General features: G+C 52.3%; 1 protein-coding gene across 1 annotated transcript in view; it reads left to right on the forward strand.

Moving 5' to 3' along the window:
* Positions 1-24183, forward strand: part of LOC119455347 (protein LMBR1L-like) — a 98797-nt gene that overhangs the window by 17756 nt on the left and 56858 nt on the right. The window contains 2 exon segments of the mRNA XM_037716730.2: positions 7147-7273; positions 17624-17692. Coding sequence (XP_037572658.1) covers positions 7147-7273; positions 17624-17692 — 196 coding nt within the window.

Consider the following 24183-nt stretch of genomic DNA (forward strand, 5'->3'; position numbering starts at 1 on the left):
CTTGGCATGCCGGGTATGCCGGGGGGCTTTCCTGTCCTTTCCCTTGTGTCGTCAAGTCTTCGCCCTGCGCCTGGCTCCACTGTGCCACCAGTCTTGCTGACCAGGAAGCCAGCTGTCCCTTGACCTACCATGCCAGTCTGTTGCTGACCTCAAGGCCTGCTGCTCCTGGTCCGCCTTGGGGGCCCCAACTCGTGCAGCCTTGCCTCCTACTGCATGGGCTGCCGCTGCTGCAGCTGGTCCGCCCAGTCAGACGCTGACCCCTGGCCGAGGATGGTCACTCCGGCTTCCGCTGCTGACCTGGCTGCCGGTCATCCCGGCCTGCTGTTCCTGCTAGCGCGCAATTCGGGGAGCCGTGTGACCTCCGTGGTGGCTGCTGCACCAAAATGGCAGCCATGCCGCCCGCATTCTTGGCCGCTTCTGCCCGGCGGACCTCAAGCATTGCTGGCTGTCCCATTGTAGTGAGATGATTGCGGACCGTCACGTTTGTTGACGTGCGGTGCGGTGAAGGATGGAGCCGTAGACATTTAGGTTTGAAGATAACATATATTAGAACTAAGCACTCTGTAAAATACTATCCAAACAGAACGAGAAAAAAGGAAACCGAGGGGCCCGTTTTTTATTATCATATCATAAGAAGCCAACAAACGATGATACCAAGAACAACATAGGGGAAAATACTTGTACTTACTGATTGAATTAAAGAAATGGAAAATTAATGGAAATGAAAATGGATGAAAAAGCAACTGTCCGCAGGTGGGGAACTGAACCCACGTCTTCGCATTACGCGTGCGATGCTCTCACCATTGAGCTACCGCGGAGCCGTTTTCCCATCCACTTTCTGGGGTATTTATGTGTCTGCAACTAGAATTAACCCTGGGAGTGTTAGCCAGCGCCACCACTCACAAACCTAGGGGCGGATCACAAACAGAACGACGCACACATCAAACAGTGACTAAAGTACATGTAACACATGCATGCTACGTCCCTACGCTTCAAGGTTCTTGCTCGCGCTCACGTCCTCGTCGTCTTCAGTAGATGGAGACCGTGACGGGACGACTTGGTCGCTGTGCAAGACGTAGTGGGTCAACTTGCCGAGATACCGGGTTAGCGGTGGCGGCGGGCGGCTCGAACGTTGAGGAACGGCATGAGATCAGATGACCAGGAACAGTACTGGCCGGGAACAGTCTCGCGGGCAGGTAGTCGCCGCACTGGTCACCGACATCCGCAGGAGCACAACTGGTCAGGAGGTTGCCCAGCGGTTCACCCGAGCAACCCTCTCCAACCCTGGCTCTTCGAACGCGTCTCCAACCCGCGTCTGCTGTGCTCGTGCCTTCTACCTCTTTTTTTTTTCTTCTCCGCCACGACACCTTGTGCTCTCTTTTCTTTCTGCGACGCGCCGCACATGTAGTCAATGTCGTCGTCGTCGTTTCACCACACCCATGTTGCTGCCCTGCCCCATCCTTCCTGGGCTGCCTACCCTTCCTCCTGGCAGTGAGCCCTTCTTGGTGTGCGGAACTTTGGTAGCCACGAGAAGCCCCCTGGCTTCGTATTATTACGATACCATCTAGAGATGCTAAAGAGACGAGCCGCCGTGAGAAAGACGATGAAGTGTGTCTGGGCTTTTGGCGCGAGCAAGGTGTCGGCCTGGCGGTTTTGATTCCAGTGTAAATATATTGTAAATAGCTTCTTTCGTGTGTGTCTTTCCACACGTAACATTCTGGTGGAGGATTGCGATCCCCGTCCTCGCCACGGAACTCCGCAGTGGTCGGTACATCGAGCTTGTCACCATGCCTCCCGGTGACAAGACCGCATCTGCAACGGCTTCTGCTCGTCCGCCTGCTCCTATCGTCACGGTTGCCCCACATCGCGACTCCTGGTGTTTTCTCTGGCCTGGAGGGACAGGACGCTGACGAATGGATCAAGCTATATGAATACGCCAGTGCTACTAACAGGTGGGACCCAACGATTATGCTCGCCAACGCCATCTTTTACCTCGGCGGCACCCCACGCGTGTGGCACCAAACGCATGAAGATGAGTTAACCAGTTGGGACATTTTCAAAGAAAAGCTACGGGAACTGTTCGGCGACCCCATTGGGCGCAAGGTTGCCGCGAGAAAGGCTCTTGCGTCTCGTGTTCAGACATCTACGGAGCCCTACGTTTCATACATCCTCGACGTTTTGGCTCTACGCCGCAAAACTGACGACGCCATGTCTGAAGCAGATAAAGTGGCACATGTGCTAAAGGGCATCGCCGACGACGCTTTCAATTTGCTTGTTTTCGGCAACGTGTCGACTATCGACGTCATTATAAAAGAATGCCGTCGCCTTGAACAGGCTAAGAGCCGCCGTATCACACACCACATCACGCGGCTACCAAACACTGCTGCTACGTCTACATGTGAGGGCCGACTGCGTCAGACGACCACCTGTGACGACGTAACCCGTATTGTTCGCCGCGAGCTCGAGGCCACCAGTTCGCCAGCCTTTTCCGCGACGCCTCCCGATCCGCCTGCAACCACGATTGCCATGATTCAGGCCGTCATCAGGCAGGAATTTGAGCACATGGGTTTGAACTCCGTGTGTTCAACGGCTCAACCCAGCGTTCATCAGTTCTCTAGCGGCCCTCCTCGTCCCCGGTTGGCCTTTTCTGCTCCATACCGCAACCCGTCCGAATGGCGTACCCCTGATGACAAGCCGATCTGCTTCCACTGCTGTCGCATCGGCCACGTCGCTCGTCACTGCCGCAACCGATGGCCACCACCTACTCGGACGTACGCCGACGCTTATTCCCGTACCTTTCGAACTACTGTTCCCTATGCTACCCGCCACGAACCCGCTGCCGCTGACGCCCGCCCCATCTCCGAACCTTCGCTACAGCCGCTCGCCCTCACCTCGACGCCATCAGTCTCGTTCGCCCCAACCCCGCCGCTTTTCTTCGCCGCCCATCACCTCCCGGATCCAGCCGGAAAACTAACCACTGCAGCTTCTGGCGGTGAAGCTGCGTTGTCGACGCTGCCCTCAAATCCTCTGCTCACGTTGCCTACGAATCAAAACCTTCTTGACGTTGACGTTGACGGCTATCCTGTCACTGCGCTGATTGATACAGGAGCCCATATTTCTATTATGAGTGCTGCCTTCGACGACGACTCAGAAAGCTCCTCACCCCAGCTTCGGCACGTGTCGTCCGCGTTGCTGATGGAGGTACTGTCCATATCGTCGTCATGTGTACGGCACGTGTCAGCATCGCCGGCCGCCACACTCCTGTCCTCTTCACCGTGCTTGCTCATTGCCCCCACGACCTAATTCTCGGCCTCGATTTTCTCTCTGCGCATTCTGCTCTTATTGACTGCTCTGCCAGTACCCTTCGCCTTGAGTTGCCGCTCCTCGCAGAACCTCCTGATGTCCCCCAGTGCCGCTTACGCCCCACCGGCTTTATTCGCCTGCCACCAAAGTCATTAGCCTATATTAAACTAATGTCTTCCCCACCTGTTCCTGATGGCGAGTACCTCGTCACTCCTCTGCCCGACATTCCACTGCAGTATGACGTCACCGTGCCGCACAGTATTCTTACTATTACTGATAACTGCACTCACATGCCTATCTTTAACTTTGGATTGGCAAAGCAAATTCTCCCGCAAGGTATTTGCCTTGCCAACGTTGATTGTCTCGCCGACCATCAAGTGGCAGCTTTATCAGCCGATGGCTCTTCCGAACATGGCGGGCCCCTCGCGCCAGCCTCGAGCCCTCTGACGACGATGGCACCCTCTTGTACTTTGCCCCTTTGGCTTAGCCCTCTTTGGCTGAGTCAACCTTGCCACTTGGCCTCGGTCAGCCACCTTTGGAGACTGGCCTCGGTCTTAAGGAGGGGGGAATGTGGGGATCGAGGTGCCTTCTCGCGCCTCGTCTCCCAGCTCACGCATGGCGCTTCACTCGATCTCCGGGAACCGCCACCGTAACGGCAACATGGCGGACATGGCTAGCACGCCCGACCTACTTTCCCGCGCAAAGTGTGCTTCTCCCCCCCAGGATCGGACTTGCCCCGCGAGAACACGTCACCCGGACGCGCCCTGATTGGCCTCCCGAGTGGCGGCCCGCGGGCACCCTCTCCACCCGAGCTCTCGTCCGCTAAGCACTTCCTAGCAGCGGCAGATGCTCTCAGGCCCGCAATGAGGTGGTTACATGAGACTTTGTTCTCGCAACCCCTCCTTCTTTCGCTTGGCGGACCGCTACCCGGTTAGCCCTAGCGCAGCTGGCGCCTACTCGATCGGCGTTGCGGTGAGCCTTGGCCGTAAGCGCCGTGACTATCGCAGTGTTCTGTATCTTGGGTGAATAAACCCGTGTTTGTTGGCGATCTGACTCTGGAGCCTTCTCTGTGCCGTGTCGGAGAGTCGACGAACCCTGCCATAGCGCCTTTGTGCGTTGCGGAGTGGAGGAACGTCGTGCCCTTTCTTGACCGTCGCTCGTAGGCTAAGCCGTGTGCAAACCCATCTCCACACATTTTGGTGACTGAAACTTGTTCACTGGTGAATTATTTTGTCAGTGTACAGCACTGCGTAATGCCGTTCCTGAGATAAATGTTTGAGAAGTCTATGGCACATCTGAGGGTGATTTGAATTCACAAGGTCATCCAAAGCCATGTGCCTTCTGGAATGGGATCGATTACATGCCCAGATAGAGTTTTGTGATGTTTCTATTTGAACCCTTACTCATGCTAAGCTCCTTTCCCTATTCCCTTGATCTCTTCATTATCTGTTTGATCTGCTGTGTGACAATTCTGACCATTGTAGCGTATGGTCCACTACAAGCTCTTCCAATCCTGGCTTGATGTTTGACTGTAATATTATCCTGAAAGCATCAAAGAAAGAGTTGGATTGTCCTGTGGGAAACACCAGCGAATTCTGCCATATTCTTTTGCCAGGTCCCAGACCTAAAGAGCAGAACAATCTTAGTCCAAATGCATTTAGAAACTAGTCTTACCTTCAGGGTGTGAAAGTAGGCATTATCATACTGTACCAATTCAAAAAGAATGATATAAAGTACAAAAATGTAAAGTTGCAATATTATTCAACAACTATGACAAAAGTTACACCTCGTAAAACTCGGGCTCAAGGACTATTTGGCCAAAGAGTTCTTTCTTAAGTTCTAAAGAGTTCTTTCTTGAACAAAATTCTTGCTTGAATAGTTTTACTGCCTTATCTCATCTGGTAGTGAACCATGATGCAATAAACACAAAGCGGGATCCACTACAAGTGATGCCAAGCAAAACATGCCATTGGCAACATATCAAGGTCATTAGTGAAAAATCCTCAGCTTTAATTCAACACATATAATGAGACTTCTCCATGATAACAGCGCACGGGAAAACAAAGACACAGAATGAAATATACGAGAATTTCTTTTTCCCGGGACCTGCCTGTTTCTTTTTGTGTTCTTTTACCGTGGGCTGCTTTCATGGATGAGCCTGATCCTTGTGTAGAACTATTGAGAACTCGACATATGGGAGTACATATATAACGAGCTGTATTTTGTAGCCATGCCTCTTGATATGTGGCAGCATACATACTGTTGGTTGTGGCTGTAGAAAGAAGGAACTTGTTTGTGTGTTTGATTTTTAGAGTTCCTGCAGCCTAAAAATTGTGTGCAGGTCTGTAAAGGGAAATGTAACTCCTGATGCTGCACTGCACAGTTATTGCAATAAGATTATTACTGAGGGAACATGCTGCCCTGAATGGGTGCTGTCCCTGTGCAATGAAAGGCAGGCAGCATTTCCCGGGAGTGCTTCCAAATGCTGCCACGAGGTGACCGACAGCGATGCATGGGATGTTCAGTGCTGACAGTACAAAGATGGATGAGTAATGCAAAAGGATAATGAGCACGTGACACAGTAAGCATAGAAGTAATAAGTATTCTTTAAGAAATTATAAAGAAAAAAATACCAGATTCAGCGGGCATCTTGGTATCTATGAGAAGCAAAGCTATTGTGAAGCGGTTCATTAAATGCTATACAGCTAAATGCCGTGCTTACAGTTATCTTTATTTTATGAAACGTATAGTCTCATTCAATATTCCTGCACAGCACATGTCAGAAATTTAATGTTATGCACCGTCACAAGCTGTGCCGAAATGCAAGCACCAGTTTAGGCACTTAGAAAGGGTCGACACAGCGATGTTACGAGGGCCATGACAATGTTTGATACTTGTTGGATGAATAGTGTGGAGAGCGAGAACAGCACCTCCCATGTGTCACAGTGGCCCCCAGAAATGGGCAGTGGAAGTGAGCAGCTGTGCACTGTGGGGGTCTCACACGTGCTCTTGGGACAAAGGAACGACAACACAGTAATTTAAACAATCAAAAGGGCATTTATTGCGCCTTTCATACACCAATGCACACTAGCCGAATTACAACCAATAGAACATTCACATGGGCGCGCGACAAATCAAGGAAGTTCGACTTACCGCGACCCGATAGCGAGCGAATATGTTCACCCCATGCTGTAACACCATCGCCTAGTCGTTCACGTGTTCGTCCACACCGGTGCCCCGCTCCTAGCCACGCGAGTCGGTCTCGCGAAGCGTGGATCGGCACACGCGCGGGACATCCGCATCACACACTGACCCCAACCTGAAGAGAGAGCGCCCTCGACCTTTCTCTCCCAAGTCATCCCGCCGTTCGGCGGCGTTAGCATCGCGACACTCGTGCCATCTCCTGCAATGCGCCGCAACCACCACGACCGCCGCCGGGCTTAGCCACGCGGAGAAGCCGGACTACAGGAGACATGCGGGGAAAACAACATCAGGGGACGCGTGAGAGTCGTGCATCCCCACAGCACACACACACACACACCAGGGTGGCACTGTGTCACTTGCTGTTCATGGAAACCAAACGGGGAAGTGCTGCGGTTTGCCTCCACATAGGCATTCTTTTCAAGTGCAGCACGAAAGTCAAGCCGAGACAGCAGTAACGCATGTTTTGCGTGGTCCCCTCAAAATCGTATAATCGGGGTTCCACAGTACTTCTAATAATGTTGTTGCTGTCTTCTGTTTACCTGACATGCTACGTTTACCTGACTCCTACTTGCCGTTTCTGCAGAAGGAGTCGTTTGTTGATAGCAGGGGTATGAATAGTAGCCAAATGTTCCCTTGCAGGGGCTGATCTCGCGCCTTTACGAGACCTTCCTTGTGTTCACCCTGGTGGCTGCCCTGCTCTTTGGCATGACCTTCCTGCTGTCAGCCATCTTGGACTATGGCCGGGCCAGCATCCACTCTCTCTTTGGTGCGTTGGCTCCACACAAGAGTCCATTGTATGTGCTTAGTTTAGGCACTGCCACCTGCATGCACCCAGCAGCCAGGCTCGTTAGTACGATGACATAATATGACATAAAGGCAACAGGCGATGATTCAGCACCCATGTTGTATGCTCCCTTTATGTTTTGTCCTGTTTTTTCCATGCTTGCCACATTATGTCGTCCAGTCGCAGTCATGCTTTTTGTTGCTGTCAGTTTTCACTTGCGATATCATGCTTTCTTCTCTGTGCAAAGCCTGCTCTTGTGGCTATGGCTTCCTGAACACAAGGCTCTTGGCTTGATTTTGAGCCACGCATTACGATTGGGGTGGAATGCAGGAACTAGCATTGAGTGCAGATGGAAGAACCCAAGAGATCAAAATTAATCTGGGCCCCTGTCATGAACCACACACAGCATCACCCTGTTGTCATATCATGAGTTTAGCTGCTAGCACAGATAGCCCATTGCATACAGTGCACTGTGCATATAGTAGGCACGTGCGAGTTACTCAGTAAAGTAAGATTTTTAGTACAATAGAACCTCGTTCAAATGTTTTAGAAAAAGCACGAGAACGTACTAACCGGGAAAATGTACACTCCGAAGTGACTAAAATAATTGGCAGGCTCAACTGTGGTTACATCTACCTAATGCGAAGCGTTGTGTGAATCATGAGGCGCCGATGCACGCCCGCCAAGCTGCTGATGCCCTTTACCTCAGGGAAGTCTTCGAGGATACGAGCATACGGGCATGTTGGGATCAGCGTGCGGATGCCGGTGCGAGCGACCGCCGACAGAACGCCAGGGATCGAGAGGCGCGTCTTGCTGTCAATCAGGCGATGGCGGCGCATGCTGGCGTCAAGGTCGAAATGAGTCAGGAAGTCGGAACCGAGGATAGGCTGATGGACGTAGGCTACGATGAAGACCCACCGGAATGTGCGCCGCAGGCCTAGGTCGAGAGTGAGGGACCGCAGACCATACGTGGCGATGGAAGTAGAGTTTGCCGCGCGGAGTGTAGGTCCAGGTGACTTAGAAGAGGACGGCAGTACACTGACCTCGGCACCCGTGTCTACAAGGAACCGCAGGCCGGAAATGCGATCCATGACTATGAAAAGGCGGCCGGGTTGTAAGGCGAGGTCACATGCCGCCGTCAGTGATCTCGCGGTGCGTTTCCCGACCATTTGCATGGGGACTTGCACTGACGGGCGCGGTGCTGGAGAGTGCGATGGTACCATCAGATAGGCGAGCGTCGAGGACTGCGCGAGCGGCGACTGGTCGGGGAAGAAGGACGGCGGCTGGGACATGAGGTGGAGCCGCGCTGGTCACGGGAGGACGTCCGAAGGGCGTCGATGGAAACGGCGAGCTGGTCGATCCGGGACTCTAAGCGGGCCATGGTTGAGGACTGTGGCGTTGAAGAGAGGGCGGCGACTGAAGGAGAAGTCGCGTCGTGGATTCGATCAGCGAGCTGGGCGAGGCGGTCGAGGGTCAAGTCCTCTGTAGCGGCCAAGACAAGGCGGGTGGACTGTGGTAAGCGCTGCAGGAAGAGCTCCCTCAACAGCGCACTGTTCGAGTCGACGTTGCTTGTGCCCAGGAGCTGTCGCATGCTGTTGAGCAGCTGGGAAGGGCGGCGATCTCCAAGGTCCACGGAGGTAAGCAGCTGCTGGATGCGCGCGCTCTCAGACGCCGTAGTACGTTCTAAAATGCCCTGCTTCAGTTGCGGGTATGGGGCATCACTCAAAGGTGCAGCGATAACGTCCGCCACTTCCTGAGCTACCTCAGGAGACAGGTTGCAAAGTAAGTGGTGAAACCGCGAAGTCTCCGAGGTGATGTGGTGCAGATCGAAGGTGGCTTCGACCTGGGCGAACCAAACCTGTGGGTTGTGGCGCCAGAACGTGGGCAGGCGGAGCTGTAGAGCTGCGACGTCCCGTGGGCGCGCGGTAGCGTCAGGCGGAAGGTTACCTGAGGGCGGGAGGTTGCTGGGGTCGGTCATCTCTTAGGCCGGAGTCACCAAAGGCGCGCTCTCCCTGGTCACCCATGTAAAGAGACGTGACGGCAGCTGTACGGCTCGCCGCCTTCGCCCTTCTGATCGGGGACGACGGCACGGCTCGTACAGCCGCCGTCACGTCTCTCTTGCATTGGTGACCCGGGAGAGCGCTCCTTTTCCTGAGCGACACTGCCAAGTGCCAAGGCTCACTGGCCGGAGCCCCAGTTCGACCCGCCACTGCCGCCGTTCTCGTCCAGCTACGTCGGCGTCTGGTTCGCCCAATTCTAGGCTGCACTCACTGCGCGCCTGGATTGAGAGCACTGGGTCGACCACCTTCCTATGGTGCTTCTCGGCCTACGTGCCGTCCTTCGTCGCAACCTTGGCTGTTCAGCGGCCGAACTCGTCTACGGTGCACCCCTGCGGCTTCCTGGAGACTTGTTCATTTCTTCGGCCCCCTCGCCCCAGCCGCTACAGTACCTCCAATGCCTACAGGACTGCATTCAGCACCTGCGCCCCGTACCACCTCGGTCATCGGACCACAGCATCTTTGTGCACCCGGACCTTGAGTCCTCGTGCCACGTCTTCCTCCGACGAGACGCTATCAAGGCGCCTCTTACACCCTCCTACGACGGACCATACCGTGTCCTCCACAAGACGCAGAAGTCCGCCACCATCCTATTGAATGGCCGCGAAGAAGTCGTTTCGCTGGACCGCCTCAAACCAGCCTACGTTGAAACGCCTCCCAAGGAGCTCCCCGCGGATGTCGCTGGCGCACCCGTCGATATGCTTGACACCAAGACAGCCCCATCTCTGCCTCGTCGACGAGTACATTTCGCCGTTCCGTCTAGGCGGGGGGCCCTGTAGCGCCCACCGACGCTGCTAAGCGCGAACGCTAAGGTCAACGCTCTCGGCCGGTGCCTTGGGGCCGGCTGCGACTGACAAGAAAAATAAAGTTGGGCGGCGCGTGCGAGCGGCGCAAGCACGGCACAGCTGCTGAGCTGGTCCTCTTGTTCTGGCGCTCCGCTGCGACCCCTCGGTTCCCGACAACAGTATCGATATTATCGGACCCCTTCCGCTTACACCCACGGGTCACCGCTGGATTGTCACCGCCGTGGACCACCTCACTCGCTACGCTGAGACGGCAGCTCTTCCTTCTGTTGCAGCCTCTCAAGTCGCAGAGTTTGTCCTGCATGCCATAATCTTGTGCCACGGTGCGCTTCGTGTTCTTCTAAGTGACCGTGGCAAGACATTTCTTTCCCATGTTCTTGCTGAAGTCCTGCTGGCCTCAAACACCATCCATAGGACCACCTCAGCGTATCATCCCCAAACCAGTAGTCTTACCGAGCGTTGCCATCGAACTCTGTCCGACATGATTTCCATGTATGTTAAACCCGATCACACCAACTGGGACACTATACTTCCTTTCGTCACATTTGCTTATACAGTTAAACCTGCAAATAACAAAATTGACAAATTCCCAAAAAACTTTGTTATAAAGGGGATTTCGTTATATGCAGGTTCGGCACGAAAATTCGAAAACGAAACGCTTACCGTATTTACTCTATTCTAACGCGCCCTCGATTGTAACGCACACCCGTTTTCTGTTTTCGTTGAAGCACTCATCCTTGGAATGGCACACCAGGTACTGGATGCGTGGACACGTGTCGCTTCGCACAATCGCCAGGGCATCGGAAATGAAGAGCGAGCATCATGATGGCGTCGTATAGTGTTACAGTAGAACCCTGCTGTTACGTTTGCGGGTGCTCAGTTTTCCTGGCTGTTACGTCGTTTTCGGCCGGTCCCGGCACAGCTCCCATAGAACCCAATGCATTGGTAACCCCGCTATTGCATCACAACTGTGGGATCGTTCCCGCATCATACGTTGCGAACTGCCACCCCGCGCCGGCCTGAGCGGCCATTTTGACTTTTTGTGTCGCTTGGCTTGGTGGCTTGACGATGGCATTGGCCGCTCAAAGTGCCGGGGGCGTATTTTTGGTTTCCTGCCAGGTAAAGTATGGCCCTTGAGATCCGTATTTGCTATCTAAAGATGGTGTCTATGACGCGTTGTGGCCCTAAAATTGGTCTTGGCTCATAGATGTTCCGTTTAAAGTCCAAGGGCGATAACGATGTCACCGCGCTCTGTATGCTGTATGTGCGAGTGAAAACGTGTGAGGGGAGCCGACGACCGTGTCGAAATCTTGCACGCACAAGTAAGAAAAGCAGGGAGGAAATGCGCCTTCTTCCGTTGTGCTTGAGGCACCGACAAGGGAGCAAGGGATAGCGGGCAGCATTGTACTGTACTCTGTCATCAACTGCGTACTGCGCGGCGGCGCGCTGTCACGCGGGCCGTATCTTGAAAGCTATCTGTGTTGGGGCAGAGTCTAGGCAGTGTAGGTGCATCGGCGGCTCGTAGCTTTGTGCGTGCTGTGTGTTCTCGGCGCTCAGTTTGCACAGCACGAAGGTCACTTCGCTCACTTCTGCAGCGGCATTTCAACACGCCGCCAGCGTATGACAGCGCACGTCTGCGCTCATCGAGTGTGATGTGTCACAGCGTCTGCCAGCGCGTCGGCAGCATCAGCTGGAAAGGGAGAGTGCCAGCTTGGCGGGCTAGGCCAGCTGCAGTAAGCGGCAGGGGTTTGAATGAAGGGAGGGGTAAGGCCATGTCCGCGGCGGCAAGTTCGCCGGGTCGAGGGATGCAGGCCCGCCTCGCACACGCTCGCACGCACGCACACGTGCGCTCACTTCGCATTCTGTTGCGGCAGAAAAGGTGCTTCCGGTTGCTGCTCACGCAAAAGTGACAAAATTTGTGGGGTCTCACATGTGCTCTTGGGACAAAGGAACGACAACACAGTAGTGCAGACAATCAAAAGGGCATTTATTGCACCTTTCATACACTAATGTACACTAGCCGAATTACAACCAATAGAACATTCACATGGGCGCGCGACAAATCAAGTAAGTCCGACTCACCGCGACCCGATAGCGAGCGAATACGTTAGCCCCATGCTATGACACCATCGCCTAGTCGTTCACGTATACGGTCACGCGAACGGTGGCGCGTTCGAACGATCCGTGTTCGTCCATACCGGTGCCCAGCTCCGAGCCTCGTGAGACGTCTCGCGAAGCGTGGATCGGAGCAAGCGCGGGACGTCCGCGTCGCTCACTGATCCCAACCCAAAGAGGAACCACCTTCTCCCTTTTGGGCCCGCCTGTCACAAGGTCTATCACACAAGGCCTGTCAACATGTCACAAGGTCTATCATCGCGCGTCGCGAACAAGAGTTAGTACATGCAACAGCGGTCGCGCCGAGGAAATGTCCACACGTTATACACAACATGGGAGCCGACATTGTCTCTGGGGTTCACCGCTGGTGTCCGTTGGTTACAGCACCACGTCTGCAGATTCGATGGCACGACTCCAGTCCAGAACTCCGGAAACGGCGATGCAGAAGTCGGCACGAGCAAGCGTCGCACGCGCCGACGCGCCCCTGCCGGCGAGAGCCGCTGTAGCCGTTGGTGACTGCCAGCTCTTTTCCCAGCCACCGAGCATTGCAAGCCGGACATAGGCGGCCACCGAAGTCGCTGCGCCGAACTGGCCACAGGCATGTCCATTGCCAGGGGTGGCTCGTTTGTAGGCCGGGGCAGTAGCGCAAACGATGTGCAGGTGACAGCAAACCAGGGGCGACTCCGCTCACGCTACGTACACTCAATGCACTCGACAAACACTAAAGTAGTGCAAGGGAGAGGAATTCGGCATACGCATCGCCCACGTGGTACGATGTTCAATTCGGTAGCAAAATTTCGGGCGGCATTTCAGATGCTAAGTTCACACTTTCTTATGTCGAACGAGAATTTCAATTCGTGCGAGGCTAACTAAAATGAGGGAAGCAAAGTGCGACACCTCAGCACGACGGTCCACCAGGTTGTGTCCCTCCACGTGCGACAGGCGGCTTCGTAAAGCCTTAGGCCTAATGCGTCGCTACCCTGACAAGAACCGGCAACCAAAAAAAAAAAAACATCACCCAAAATGGGCACAACATGCAGCCGCGAGGAGACGTTAGCTCTGTGAGGTGGTCCTACCCCGCTCGGTGCACACAGCATCCGAGTTGACGGCGCCCACAGTCCCAGACGGTGTCGGAGCGTTGGTGCCAGGCCGCAATACCAGTCAGCCCATGGCCACCCGTCTCACTGAGCCGCGACTTCCGAAGTCAAAGAGATAGAAGAAGCTATTTACATAAGAAATTCGGACCACCCACGAGGCTTTCGTACTCACTCGCTTCAGGCTTGCCAATGCTCCGCGGGCGCTAGGCCTCGCTCTCCCAGGATGCAGACCACGTGGCTCTCATACCGACGAGTGTACAGTACTTCAACAAAACACTCACGAAAAGGCTTAGCATGTTGAAAAGTTCAAACACGCTACAGAAACCGTCGCCTCACTCAAGAAAGCACGCCGCCGACACTAGCGATCAAAATCTATGCTAGGACTACGCTTCGGTTGAAACAAAGGTTGTCGCGGACCGAGCAAAACTGTTAAAATTATGTTCCGATGCCCCAAGAGGTCCACGTTGGGCAGCCAGATGTGGGGTCTCACATGTGCTCTTGGGACAAAGGAACGACAACACAGTAGTGCAGACAATCAAAAGGGCATTTATTGCACCTTTCATACACTAATGTACACTAGCCGAATTACAACCAATAGAACATTCACATGGGCGCGCGACAAATCAAGTAAGTCCGACTCACCGCGACCCGATAGCGAGCGAATACGTTAGCCCCATGCTATGACACCATCGCCTAGTCGTTCACGTGTACGGTCACGCGAACGGTGGCGCATTCGAATGATCCGTGTTCGTCCATACCAGGGCCCCGCTCCGAGCCTCGCGAGACGTCTCGCGAAGCGTGGATCGGCGCACGCGTGGGACGTCCGCGTCGCTCACCGATCCCAACCCAAAGAAGCCCAACCTTCTCCCTTCACCGCCCGCCTAACCCGCGGTGGCGCCTGCAGGTGGCGCCTGCGGTGGCGCCCGCAGGTGGCGTTAGCAGCGCAACACCAGTGCCATCTCTCGTAATACGGTGCAACTGCGCCGCCATAAAGCTACGCGGCGACCGGATTACGGGAGCCACGGGGAAAACAACATCAGGGGACGCGTGAGAGTCACGCATGCCCACAAATTTGGGGCGAAATCTCTAGTTGTTGGCGGGGAAAATTCTTTATTTCGAGGGGGTCTCTCGCTGCCACTTCGTTACGTAGAGGTCTCAAATACATGTGCTTCTATGGAGCAATGGCGGGGAAGAGAAAAACTTTGTTATATCCAGGTATTTGTTATATGGAGGTTCATTATAAGCAGGTTTAACTGTAATACTGCTGTTCAACGCTCAACAAACTGCAGCTCCTTTTTCCTCGTGTACGGCCGTGCACCGTCTTTTGTTTTGGATACCGCCTTTCTCTCTACGCTTTCTGTTTCATCCGAATCTTTACTAGAGGAGTTCGCTGCCCGCGTCGCCCACTGCCGCGAAATTGCGCGCGCCAACACCGCAACCATTCAGGACTAGAGGAAAGTCCGTTGAGATGCGGCCTGTCGTGTCATTTTGTTCCGTCCAGGCAACAAAGTGCTCCAGTGGACACCTGTTCGAGTACCGAGGCTCTGTGAAAAATTTCTTTATAGATATTGCGGCCCATATACCGTGCTTGAAAGAACATCTGCTGTGAACTATCGCGTGGCTCCTGTTAACTCGGTTACTGACCGCCGTTGCCGCAGCACTGAAATCGTTAACGTCTCTCGCCTGAAGCCTTATCTTCGGCGTTCGTATACTTCCTGACCCGCTGTCTTGCCCACCGCTTTCGTGAGGGGGGGAAGTTAATGTGAGCGCTAAAGCTCATCATCGTCTTCATCTGTATATACCCATCCTCATGATTATCATCATCATTTGTCGGGTTGGTGCTCGTTGGCTGTCTTGCGCTGTGTCAAAATACAAGAGCTCTGCCTTCGTCCCGGGCATCGTCTTATAATATATATATGTGACTTATAGTGCTTTTGAAATTTGATGGTAAATGTGGAATGTGGTGACGCAAGAAAGTTTTTCTGTGTGGAATGCTGCACAACCTTGCCTGTAGAACCTATAAGGATTCACCTTGATTATGTAGTACTAGTGTTTATAAGCAACTTTTAAGAGGCCAAATTTTTTCCAGAAATCTGCCAAGTTAGCGCTTTTTGCTGTAAAACTACTGTTGATTTGTTCACTATAATGATATCATTGGACTGGCCTAGAGGCCATTACATTAAAAATTTTCTTGTGATAATGCATTGTAGGTTTCTTTAAACAAAGAAAAGAAAAGAAGACCAAACACATCAACGTGCTAGTTTTGGTCCAAGTAAAAATATGAGACAGCTCAGATTCATCTTATGAGCAGACCTCATCAGTGACGTGCGAAGATCACACGCTTGAGCTAGACTGACGGTCTTAGTAGTGGAGTACAAGTCCGCGTGCCGCCCTCTCAAGGTAAAGAAAAAAATTGGTTTGTGCTTTCAGGACTTGAAATTCTATGGTGTTGGGCTGCTGAGCACGAGGTCGCGGGATCGAATCCCGGCCACGGCGGCCGCATTTAGATGGGGGCGAAATACGAAAACACCCGTGTACTTAGATTTAGGTGCACGTTAAAGAACCCCAGGTGGTCCAAATTTCCGAGGTCCCCCCACTACGGCGTGCCTCATAATCAGATCGTGGTTTTGGCACGTAAAACCCCATAAATTAATTTTTTCAGGACTTGAAATTGCACATTCTGGACGCAAGTGTGCATTTTGGCCAGTGGCCTATCTATAGTTGGACTGCAGCTGGCAAGCCTAAATTCCGATCTCTTGTGCTCACACTGAATGCACAGTTGTATACTAGCAGTGGTGCACTGTGGGTCATCGTCTTTTCTCCGTGTGTGGCGCTGCTTTTACTATGTGCTTAACGAACTGGTTTTTCTTGGTGGAAGTAGCTAGGTGGTCAAAATTTGTAATTATCCACACTGATGTCTTTGATAACCCCCTTATTTTCGGCTTTGCCATTTGAAATTTCATTTTATTAGCTTGAAGAACCCTTGCGGGGCATTACATAAGGGGTGCGTGTACAAAAATAATACAGAAGGTTGTCCACTATGTTAATTTACAGAAAGAACACTTGTTACTTCTTCCATGAAGGCAGATCAGGTGGTGATGGCAGCGACGTGGTGGGAAGGCCAGTCCAGTCTTTAGCTGTGCGATGAAAAATTGATTGCGAGCAGGTGACAGTGCGTGCACTAGGACGAGCAACATTTACTGGGTGGCCTGTGCGCAGCGATATGCGTGAAGGTGGTAAAATGTAAGGTGCGTGGCGAAGCGAACTGGTGTAGAATTTGTGGAATAATAAGCTTGCGATACGGCGACAGTGCATTAGCGTGTTCAAACCAGAATCTACTTTTAATGGTGAAACACTGATATCATATGAGTATGACGGGTGAATGCATCTTACGGCGCGCTTCTGTATGGATTCTAATGCATTGCTGAGGTAAATCTGCTGAGATGCCATATGGGTGATGCGTATTCGAGTTTTGGCCTAACCAGTGTTTTGTATGCTTGTAATTTTACCTGTTAAGGAGCATTGCAGAGGTTGCGTTTCAGAAATCCCAAGGTTTTGTTAGCAGATGATATGATGTTAGTTACATGCGAGCACCAGTTTAAATCATGCGTTATCATAATGCCTAGGTACTTAATTGAGTTTACATTGTCGATTGGGATATCATTAATTGTGTAGGGAACGTCATACTGATTATGGTTGCGGGAAATTGGCATAGATTTACATTTATTACTGTTTAGGACCAGCTGTTGCCAACCAAGCTTGATTAGCCAGCTGCTTAGCTTACAGGCCGATGTGTAAATGAAAGGCTGAAAGAACACATGTACAATGTAGACCACGCAAAACATGGATGGCTTTCTGCCCACTGCAGCACGTGTGAATGCAGCCCTAGATTCAATGAGTGTAGTATCACAAAGCACAGAGGTCGTGTCACATGCGAGATGATCGAGGCGGAAAAAATGTTATGTTTAAAAGAGGGTTGCATAAGTGCCCCTCTGTCGCTCTCACTGACAAGGAGATGAGGTACTGCGAGCTATCACTACATTCAATGTTTTGTGTTTTTTTGCTGCGTTCTGCATATGGCTGTGGTGCTTCTTTGTGACTATATATACAGCGATGCTTTCTGTAAAGAAAAACTGTTGAAAGTCAGTGCTCTTTCGGTCCCCTCTGGTGTCCTTGCGCTGTTTATCAAACTTTAGTGCTTAGCTTAGCTGTGGCAGCTGCATATTCTGATTGCTGTTTTCACTTTGTGCCATTTTGCAGCCCTGTGGAGTGGCTACCTGCCTTTCTTGTATTCGTGCCTGTCATGCTTTGGAGTTGTGCTGTTACTCAGTGAGTAGTCGTTCTCTCTCGTCTGCTGGTGGGACTACACGAGAGGATGTGGCAGCTGCAAAAGTTTAGTGGATAGAACACTAGAGCACAAAATCTAGGTTTGTGCTCTCTGATTGGACAAAACTGCACTGCCAGGGAAATGTTTAGAAGCCGTAAAAGTTTTTTGCCGTATTTTCAAGGAGGTAACACAAGTTCTTCCCAAGAATTATGACTCCGAGAAAGCATGTTGTATTAATTTGTAACTATGTTTTGAACATTATGTGAGATTTGTTTTTTCAAGAGGCAGCAAGATCAGCCTTGAGGCAAGCAAGCTTTGCAGGAAAGTAACTCGGTGGCTGAAGGCAGAGGTGTGCAAATAGAGTGCAATGGGTGGGAAGCGGGCCAATCACGATGCTGAGGATGACACAAGGCTGAACGAGTTCTATCCTTCTTTCTTTAGTGTTTCCATAATAATGACGGAGGTTAGAGAAAAAACGCCGTAGGAGCGGCTTAACTATTTCCCTACCATGGGGAAAATAGGTGATTTTTGTAGGTTACGCCAGATCTTTTTTTTTTTTCTGAGGAACTACAGCACTCAATATTTTATTTAATACATAAATAAAAAGCAGAACGAATGCACTTTTCATGCATAAACGTTTTATGAACGACATATATGTCATAAAAAAGATATAAATTGCCACAATCAAGATTGTGGGATAAAATTGAACAAAGTTTGTAAAGACACACTTCTATCTACTAAGAAAAGAAATGTAACAAAAATTATGAGATATACAAAATGTATTGCTGTTTAATAGACACCATCTCTGAAAAAATTTATATTTTTTATTGAACAGGTATTTCGCTACAAAAATTTAACTGCAAGCACTATAGTTAGGCGTGCCACGCTGCGGCAGCCGATGTTCCGGGCTGGTTTGTGTCGTCGTCGCTCTCAAAGTCAAAGTCTGACGACAAAGCAGCATCCGCAGACTTGCTGCTGCTCGATCCATAGATAAAATCAGCCGCGGAGGCAGCGGAATCACAAGATCTGCGATCTTTTGAAGTGCGTGCGCCCCTCTTGGAGGTGGCCATTTTTGCTTTCTACTTTGACAATTGCAAAACTTCGGAGTGCGTTAAAAAATTATGGCCTGGCAGGAAAACAGCGAACTGCTTAAAAAACAAAAATATAGTTCGCCTTGACATCTGATGTTGCAGTGTGTTCGAGAGTGGCACAGAAGGTCTCGAAAGCGGCGTTTCAAACCAGCGATAGCGGGCGGCCATTTTTGCTTTCCATTTTGATGATTGCGAAACTTTGGAACGCGTTCAAAAATCAACACCTCGTGGGAAAAGAGCAAATTGCGTAGAAAACTAAAATACAGTAAACCCTCATTATAACAAAGCCGCTTTACTTAAATGATTGCTTTATTTGAAATTTCTCTCAGTCTCGACCGAAACGCGTGCATTTTGAACTGGATTGCTCGAAGCATAACCGATAAGCTGCTCCTCATAAAGCGAATTGTCAAGGGACGTGCGCACTCACGGCGGCGCTTAGCACCTTTCACTCCGAGCGAAGCGTTCCGTGCTGGGCGAAGCGAGTGACCCCCTCCATCACCAGCTACGCCATCGTGCCCTCTGTGCACCCTTTTCCTCCATGCTACGCCCACGTGTTATCAGTGGCGAGCGGGTGCACATCTGCCCGGCGGTGCTCAGTGCCTTTTGCGTCTAAGCCCTTTGAATAAACTAAAGGTAGCGACCTTCTTCCTCTTGTGGCATCTCACTTGACTTGCACGTGCCTTTCCTCACCGCTGCCCTCTCAGCTTGTTCTTTTTGATCGGGGTGATGGCGCTGTGCAGCGTGCCGATCATCGTGATCGCTAGATCTATGATCATCGCAATCACCCACCGCGATAAAGAGCAACTGTCATGGTGCCGACGCAAGTCAAAACAAAAGGCGCGGGAGCTCTTGTGCTTGTTTCCCTGAAAACAGCGCGAGTGCAACCACGCCACTCCGTTCCACTAACAGGGAGAGGCGGATAAGCCCCCGGACCTCCTCGCTGGCTCAGTTGACAGGGTAAAAGAATGATGTGGCGCCACCTTTAGTGTTCACGCCGAGCGAGCGAGCGACCCTCTCCGTCGGCGTGCCCTTTCCCTTCATGCTGTGCCTGCACGGTTATCAGCGGCACCATGGCGACGCCGATGCGGTGCTGTGGAAATAGTGCGCCATGGAATATGTTACTCCGCGCCACTTTTCGCATGCTCAGCGTGCCCCAAAGTCACCCGAATCAATTGGCTCCCTCCCGCAGCTCATGTGAAAGAGCCAATCGTGACCGAAAATACGTCGCGTGATACCCGCACATGACTTCCGCGGAGCTGTGCTATTTCAGCTATACTTTTTTAGCTTTTATGGAGTAATCGCATTTATCAAATTACTGCCTAAATCAAATTTTTTCGCCGTCCCGTTCACTTTGTTCAATGAAGGTTTACTGTATAGTTCTCCTTCACGTCCGATAACGCAGTGTGTTCGTGAGTGGCGCGGAAGGTCTCGAAAGCAGAGGTTCAAACCATTGATAGCGCGCTAACGATGCCTAATGGGCGTGGTATGGAAAGGGTTAGAAGACTCGTAACATGGAGTTGACAACAATGCAGCCAGTCTCACTTTTGTTACACACAAACATTCCAATAACTACGGTGTCACAGTATCACATAGAAGAGCTAACTAAATACAGCACTATAAGTAGTAGTAGTAGTCGTAGTAGTAGTAGTAGTAGTATTAGACATTTATTCACCTAAAAAATTACAGGTCGAGCATATCGACCGCCTGGGTGGCAAGTCTACTCTGTTCTTCTTCCCCTTCAGCGCCAAGCTATTCGAGCCAAGTGATGATGGAAAGGGAAAGGGAAGGTGGAGGATAGGAATCCGATTGCTGAGCAGCCGGGCAATATTTTAAAAGGCGATGAGATAGGCCCGCATGTGTAGAGGGGCAATTGGGCCAGCTGGGGTCGGATCAATAGCGATAGAGAAACAGGCGGGAGGGGGTTACCCGTGCATTAATTTGGATGTGCTGCAGAAGGCGAGCCTCCGGCACAGTGAGTGATGGATGTGGGGGAGGGTAGAGGCGCTTGTCGAGACCGAGCTGGAGGTAGACTTCCTTGATGGTGCGGCGCAGGGAGAGTCTTCCACAGTCCTCCAACAGCTTGGGCCAGGGAATCAACGGTGCAGGGTTAGAAGTGTCACGGAGCTGATGGGCCAGCTCATTTCCGTCAATCCCTGAATGCCCAGGGACCCAGCGGAGGAAAACGGTGGAAGGCTGCAGTGCAGAGACCGCTCGTTCGACCACCTATTGGAGTGAATGGGATGGGGTGCGGTTCTGTATGTGGTGGATGGTGGCTTGGGAATCGGAGTATATTGTATACTCTGGGAGAGAGAGAGGGGAGGGAAATGATTGTAGGGCATGGACAATGGCAAGGACCTCGAGAGAGAGTGCATCCGGAGGGTGTAGGAACGGCCCGCTGGTGTGGGTTTCAGGGGCTGGGAGGTGGGGATGGTAGATAGCGTAGCTGCAGGAACCTCGAGGAGCCACGAAAGAGGCATCCGTGTAGGCTACTCCTTGGGTAGTAAAGGGGGGGAAATGGCACTGCACTGCCGCGTGACGACGGCCGGCACGCAAGACGGGGGACATATTGGACACGGGAGGGGGAGGATACGAATGGTGGGGGAGCCGGGGTGGATATAGGAGAGGTAAATGTGGAAACCAGAATGGGAGAGATACCCGCCTGGGCCAGTAATCACTGACCCTGACGGGTAAGGGTAAGCCGGGCAAGCTGGGAGTCACGGTGGAGAGGATGGAAGAGGCCTGTGGCAAAAAGCTTAGTGGTAAAGGTAGTAATAGGGAGGTTGAGAGCTGCCTTGTAGAGGCCTACAAGGGCAGTTTCAAGGGTGTTGAGTGTTCGTGAAGGAACCGTAAGGTGCAGAGCACAGGAACTTGTTGAGGGCGAGCGCATGGATGACGCGGCACGCGCGAGCCTCGTGGAGACCTTAGCGCCGAGTGACCACGCGCCACAGGAGGTGAGTTACTGAGTGGCATTTCGTGACAGCGTGGTGGAGGGCATGCACATTCTTGGCTGCATGCAAAGGGAAGCCAAGAACTTTGCATTGGGGGACGATAGGAATGGGAGAGCCAGAAAGATGGAGAGAGATGAGAAAGTGGGGATCTGGGTCTGGGATCGGGTGACATGAGTGAATGTGATGGCTACCTGACGACAGCGCTGTGGAGATGCGCGACGTCCGGTTGGTGTAAGATTCAAAGGAGATGGGAAGAAGATTAGTATGAAATGCCTGCCAGTCAGTGTGAGTTACTGGGTGCCATCGAGGGATGTGGGAAAGAGACGTGGCAATATGAATGAGAAAGTGGTCACTGAGAAGTGTTTCGGCTGTGACCTGTTAGTGAAAGGAAAACGAGAGAAAGTGAAGTTGGGTGTCGTGAAGTGCTGTGAGACAGTGCCCGCTCGAGTAGGGGAGCCAAGACTATCAAGAAGGGTGAGGTGGCGTTCCTGGGTAAGACAATGGAGAAGGCAGCTGGGTTTGAGGGTCTGGGGGCAGCCACAGAGTGTGTGAGGGGCGTTAAAGTCACCCCCAAGGAGGAGATGCGTGGTGGAAGGAAGAGAATGAAGGAACTTGCCCAGGGCAGTGAATAAACAGCATGTGACAGGGGGATTGTAGAAAGATATAAAGGCGAGTGAGATGCGGGACGAAGGTTGATAATAGATCATACCAACTAAATATTTAAGGACGCTGGAGGGGATGTCAAGTGGCTCGATGAGGACGTCACAGCGTACATAAATGGACGCAAGCGGCGTCCGCATCGTGGCGTGGTAGGCACAGTAACCTGGGACGGTGCGGGCCGTCCGAGTCTCCTGGAGAAGGAGAAAATGGGGCAGGGGGAGGGGCAGGTGAGGAGATACTGATGGAGGGGGGGGTCTTATTATGGCAGAGGTTTTGGCAGTTCCACTGCACAATGTCGAGGTCCTTTCCACGCGCCATCTAAGATAGGGTAGAGGTAGAAGTGTTTGTGGGCGCGCGTCTCTTCTTTGGCTGGGGGGAGAGACTTCTGCAGGGACTGAAGCATAGAGGTGAAGGATTCCAATTGCTTAGATTGCGCTTGGAGGGTGGTGTGAATCTGGATAATCGGAAGTTTCTAGTTGAACCAAGCGAGTGTGGTGTGCGGTGGTAGTGGTTACGACCAAGTCAGCCAGTGGGGCAACCTGGGCTTTGGAGGACCGGGTTATGAGCGTGGAAAGGTGCTCATAAGCTTGGTAAGCTGGGATGTTAGAGAGGAAGTATAGTCGAATACAACTTAAGAAGGCAGGAGAGGCCCCGCCCAGATGGCCGAAGCGCAGCAGCCGATTGCCTCTGCGACTAAAGAAATAGTCCCGCTGACGCGACTAGGCCCAGTTGGAAGCGCGGGCTGCCATGTTCTTCGTCGGCGTCCGGCTCATGACGTCAGTGTAGAGTGCGCGCCCATTGGTGAAGGCTCGTGTGCATCCGCCTTTGAGGGGCAAATGCCGCTGCCTTCTAAAGTTGTACCCGACTATAGTTGTCTGGAGGGTTTGTGTCAATGCATGGATTTGCTGTTGTAAATCATGGGAGATGTGCTGTTGCTCGCGCTGGTGGCGCTCCAGCATTGTGAGCCGGAGATCGAAGGAGCGGCTCTCGTCAATCAGGGATGGTGAGGGTATAGTAGCAGAAGAAAGGGACGCTGGCGCCGAGGAGCCTTTTACTGTAGCAGCGTAGGAGCCCGGTGATGATGGGGCCGGAGGTGCTGGGGATTCATGATGAGCGGAGGAGGAGGCGGAGGAAGGGGTGGCCTGTGTGGCCCGGTGCAGAGCTGTGCGATGGAGAAACGTGGCTTTAGCACACTCGCGTTGCTTAGCAAGGAGGAAGGGGCAGGTGGGACCGAGAGAGGAATGAGTGTTTACTTGGCAATGAATGCACCAGGTTTGGGCACATACGTGAGCGGTAGGATCCGCGGGCAGAGCAGCAGCACAGCGGCGGCACTTGCCCGGAACGCTGTGTTGAGGGTATTGGTGGGCACGGAGGGTATTGGTTGTCTTGGTCCCAGAGCAAGACAACGGGTGCATGTGGAGGGCTTAAGCTTATGAGGGCGGCATCGGAAAGCGACGCGATTAAAATATGTGAAGTGGGGTATGACGGTGCCAGCAAAGGTTATGATCACCGATTCAGTGGTGCCCATCATATGAGCAGCGAGAATATCAGTCGTGAATGATTCAAGGTCATGCATGAGCTGAGCAGGAGTGAAGTGAGTGCCGACGTTATGAATGATGCCGAGGCATGAGATGGGAGGATTGGGGGCATGAGTTTTGATGGAGATTGAGATGCGTGAGAGAGAGGGCGGTGAGAGGGGAATGCGTTTTCAGGAATACAAGACTCAGCTGACTTGGCCTGTAGGGTGATCTCTGCACTAGTTTTGGAGGAGAGATATGCGGCGAAGATGATGGC

Source organism: Dermacentor silvarum, chromosome 6, assembly GCF_013339745.2.
Source record: "Dermacentor silvarum isolate Dsil-2018 chromosome 6, BIME_Dsil_1.4, whole genome shotgun sequence".
Taxonomy (NCBI): Eukaryota; Metazoa; Arthropoda; class Arachnida; order Ixodida; family Ixodidae; genus Dermacentor; species Dermacentor silvarum.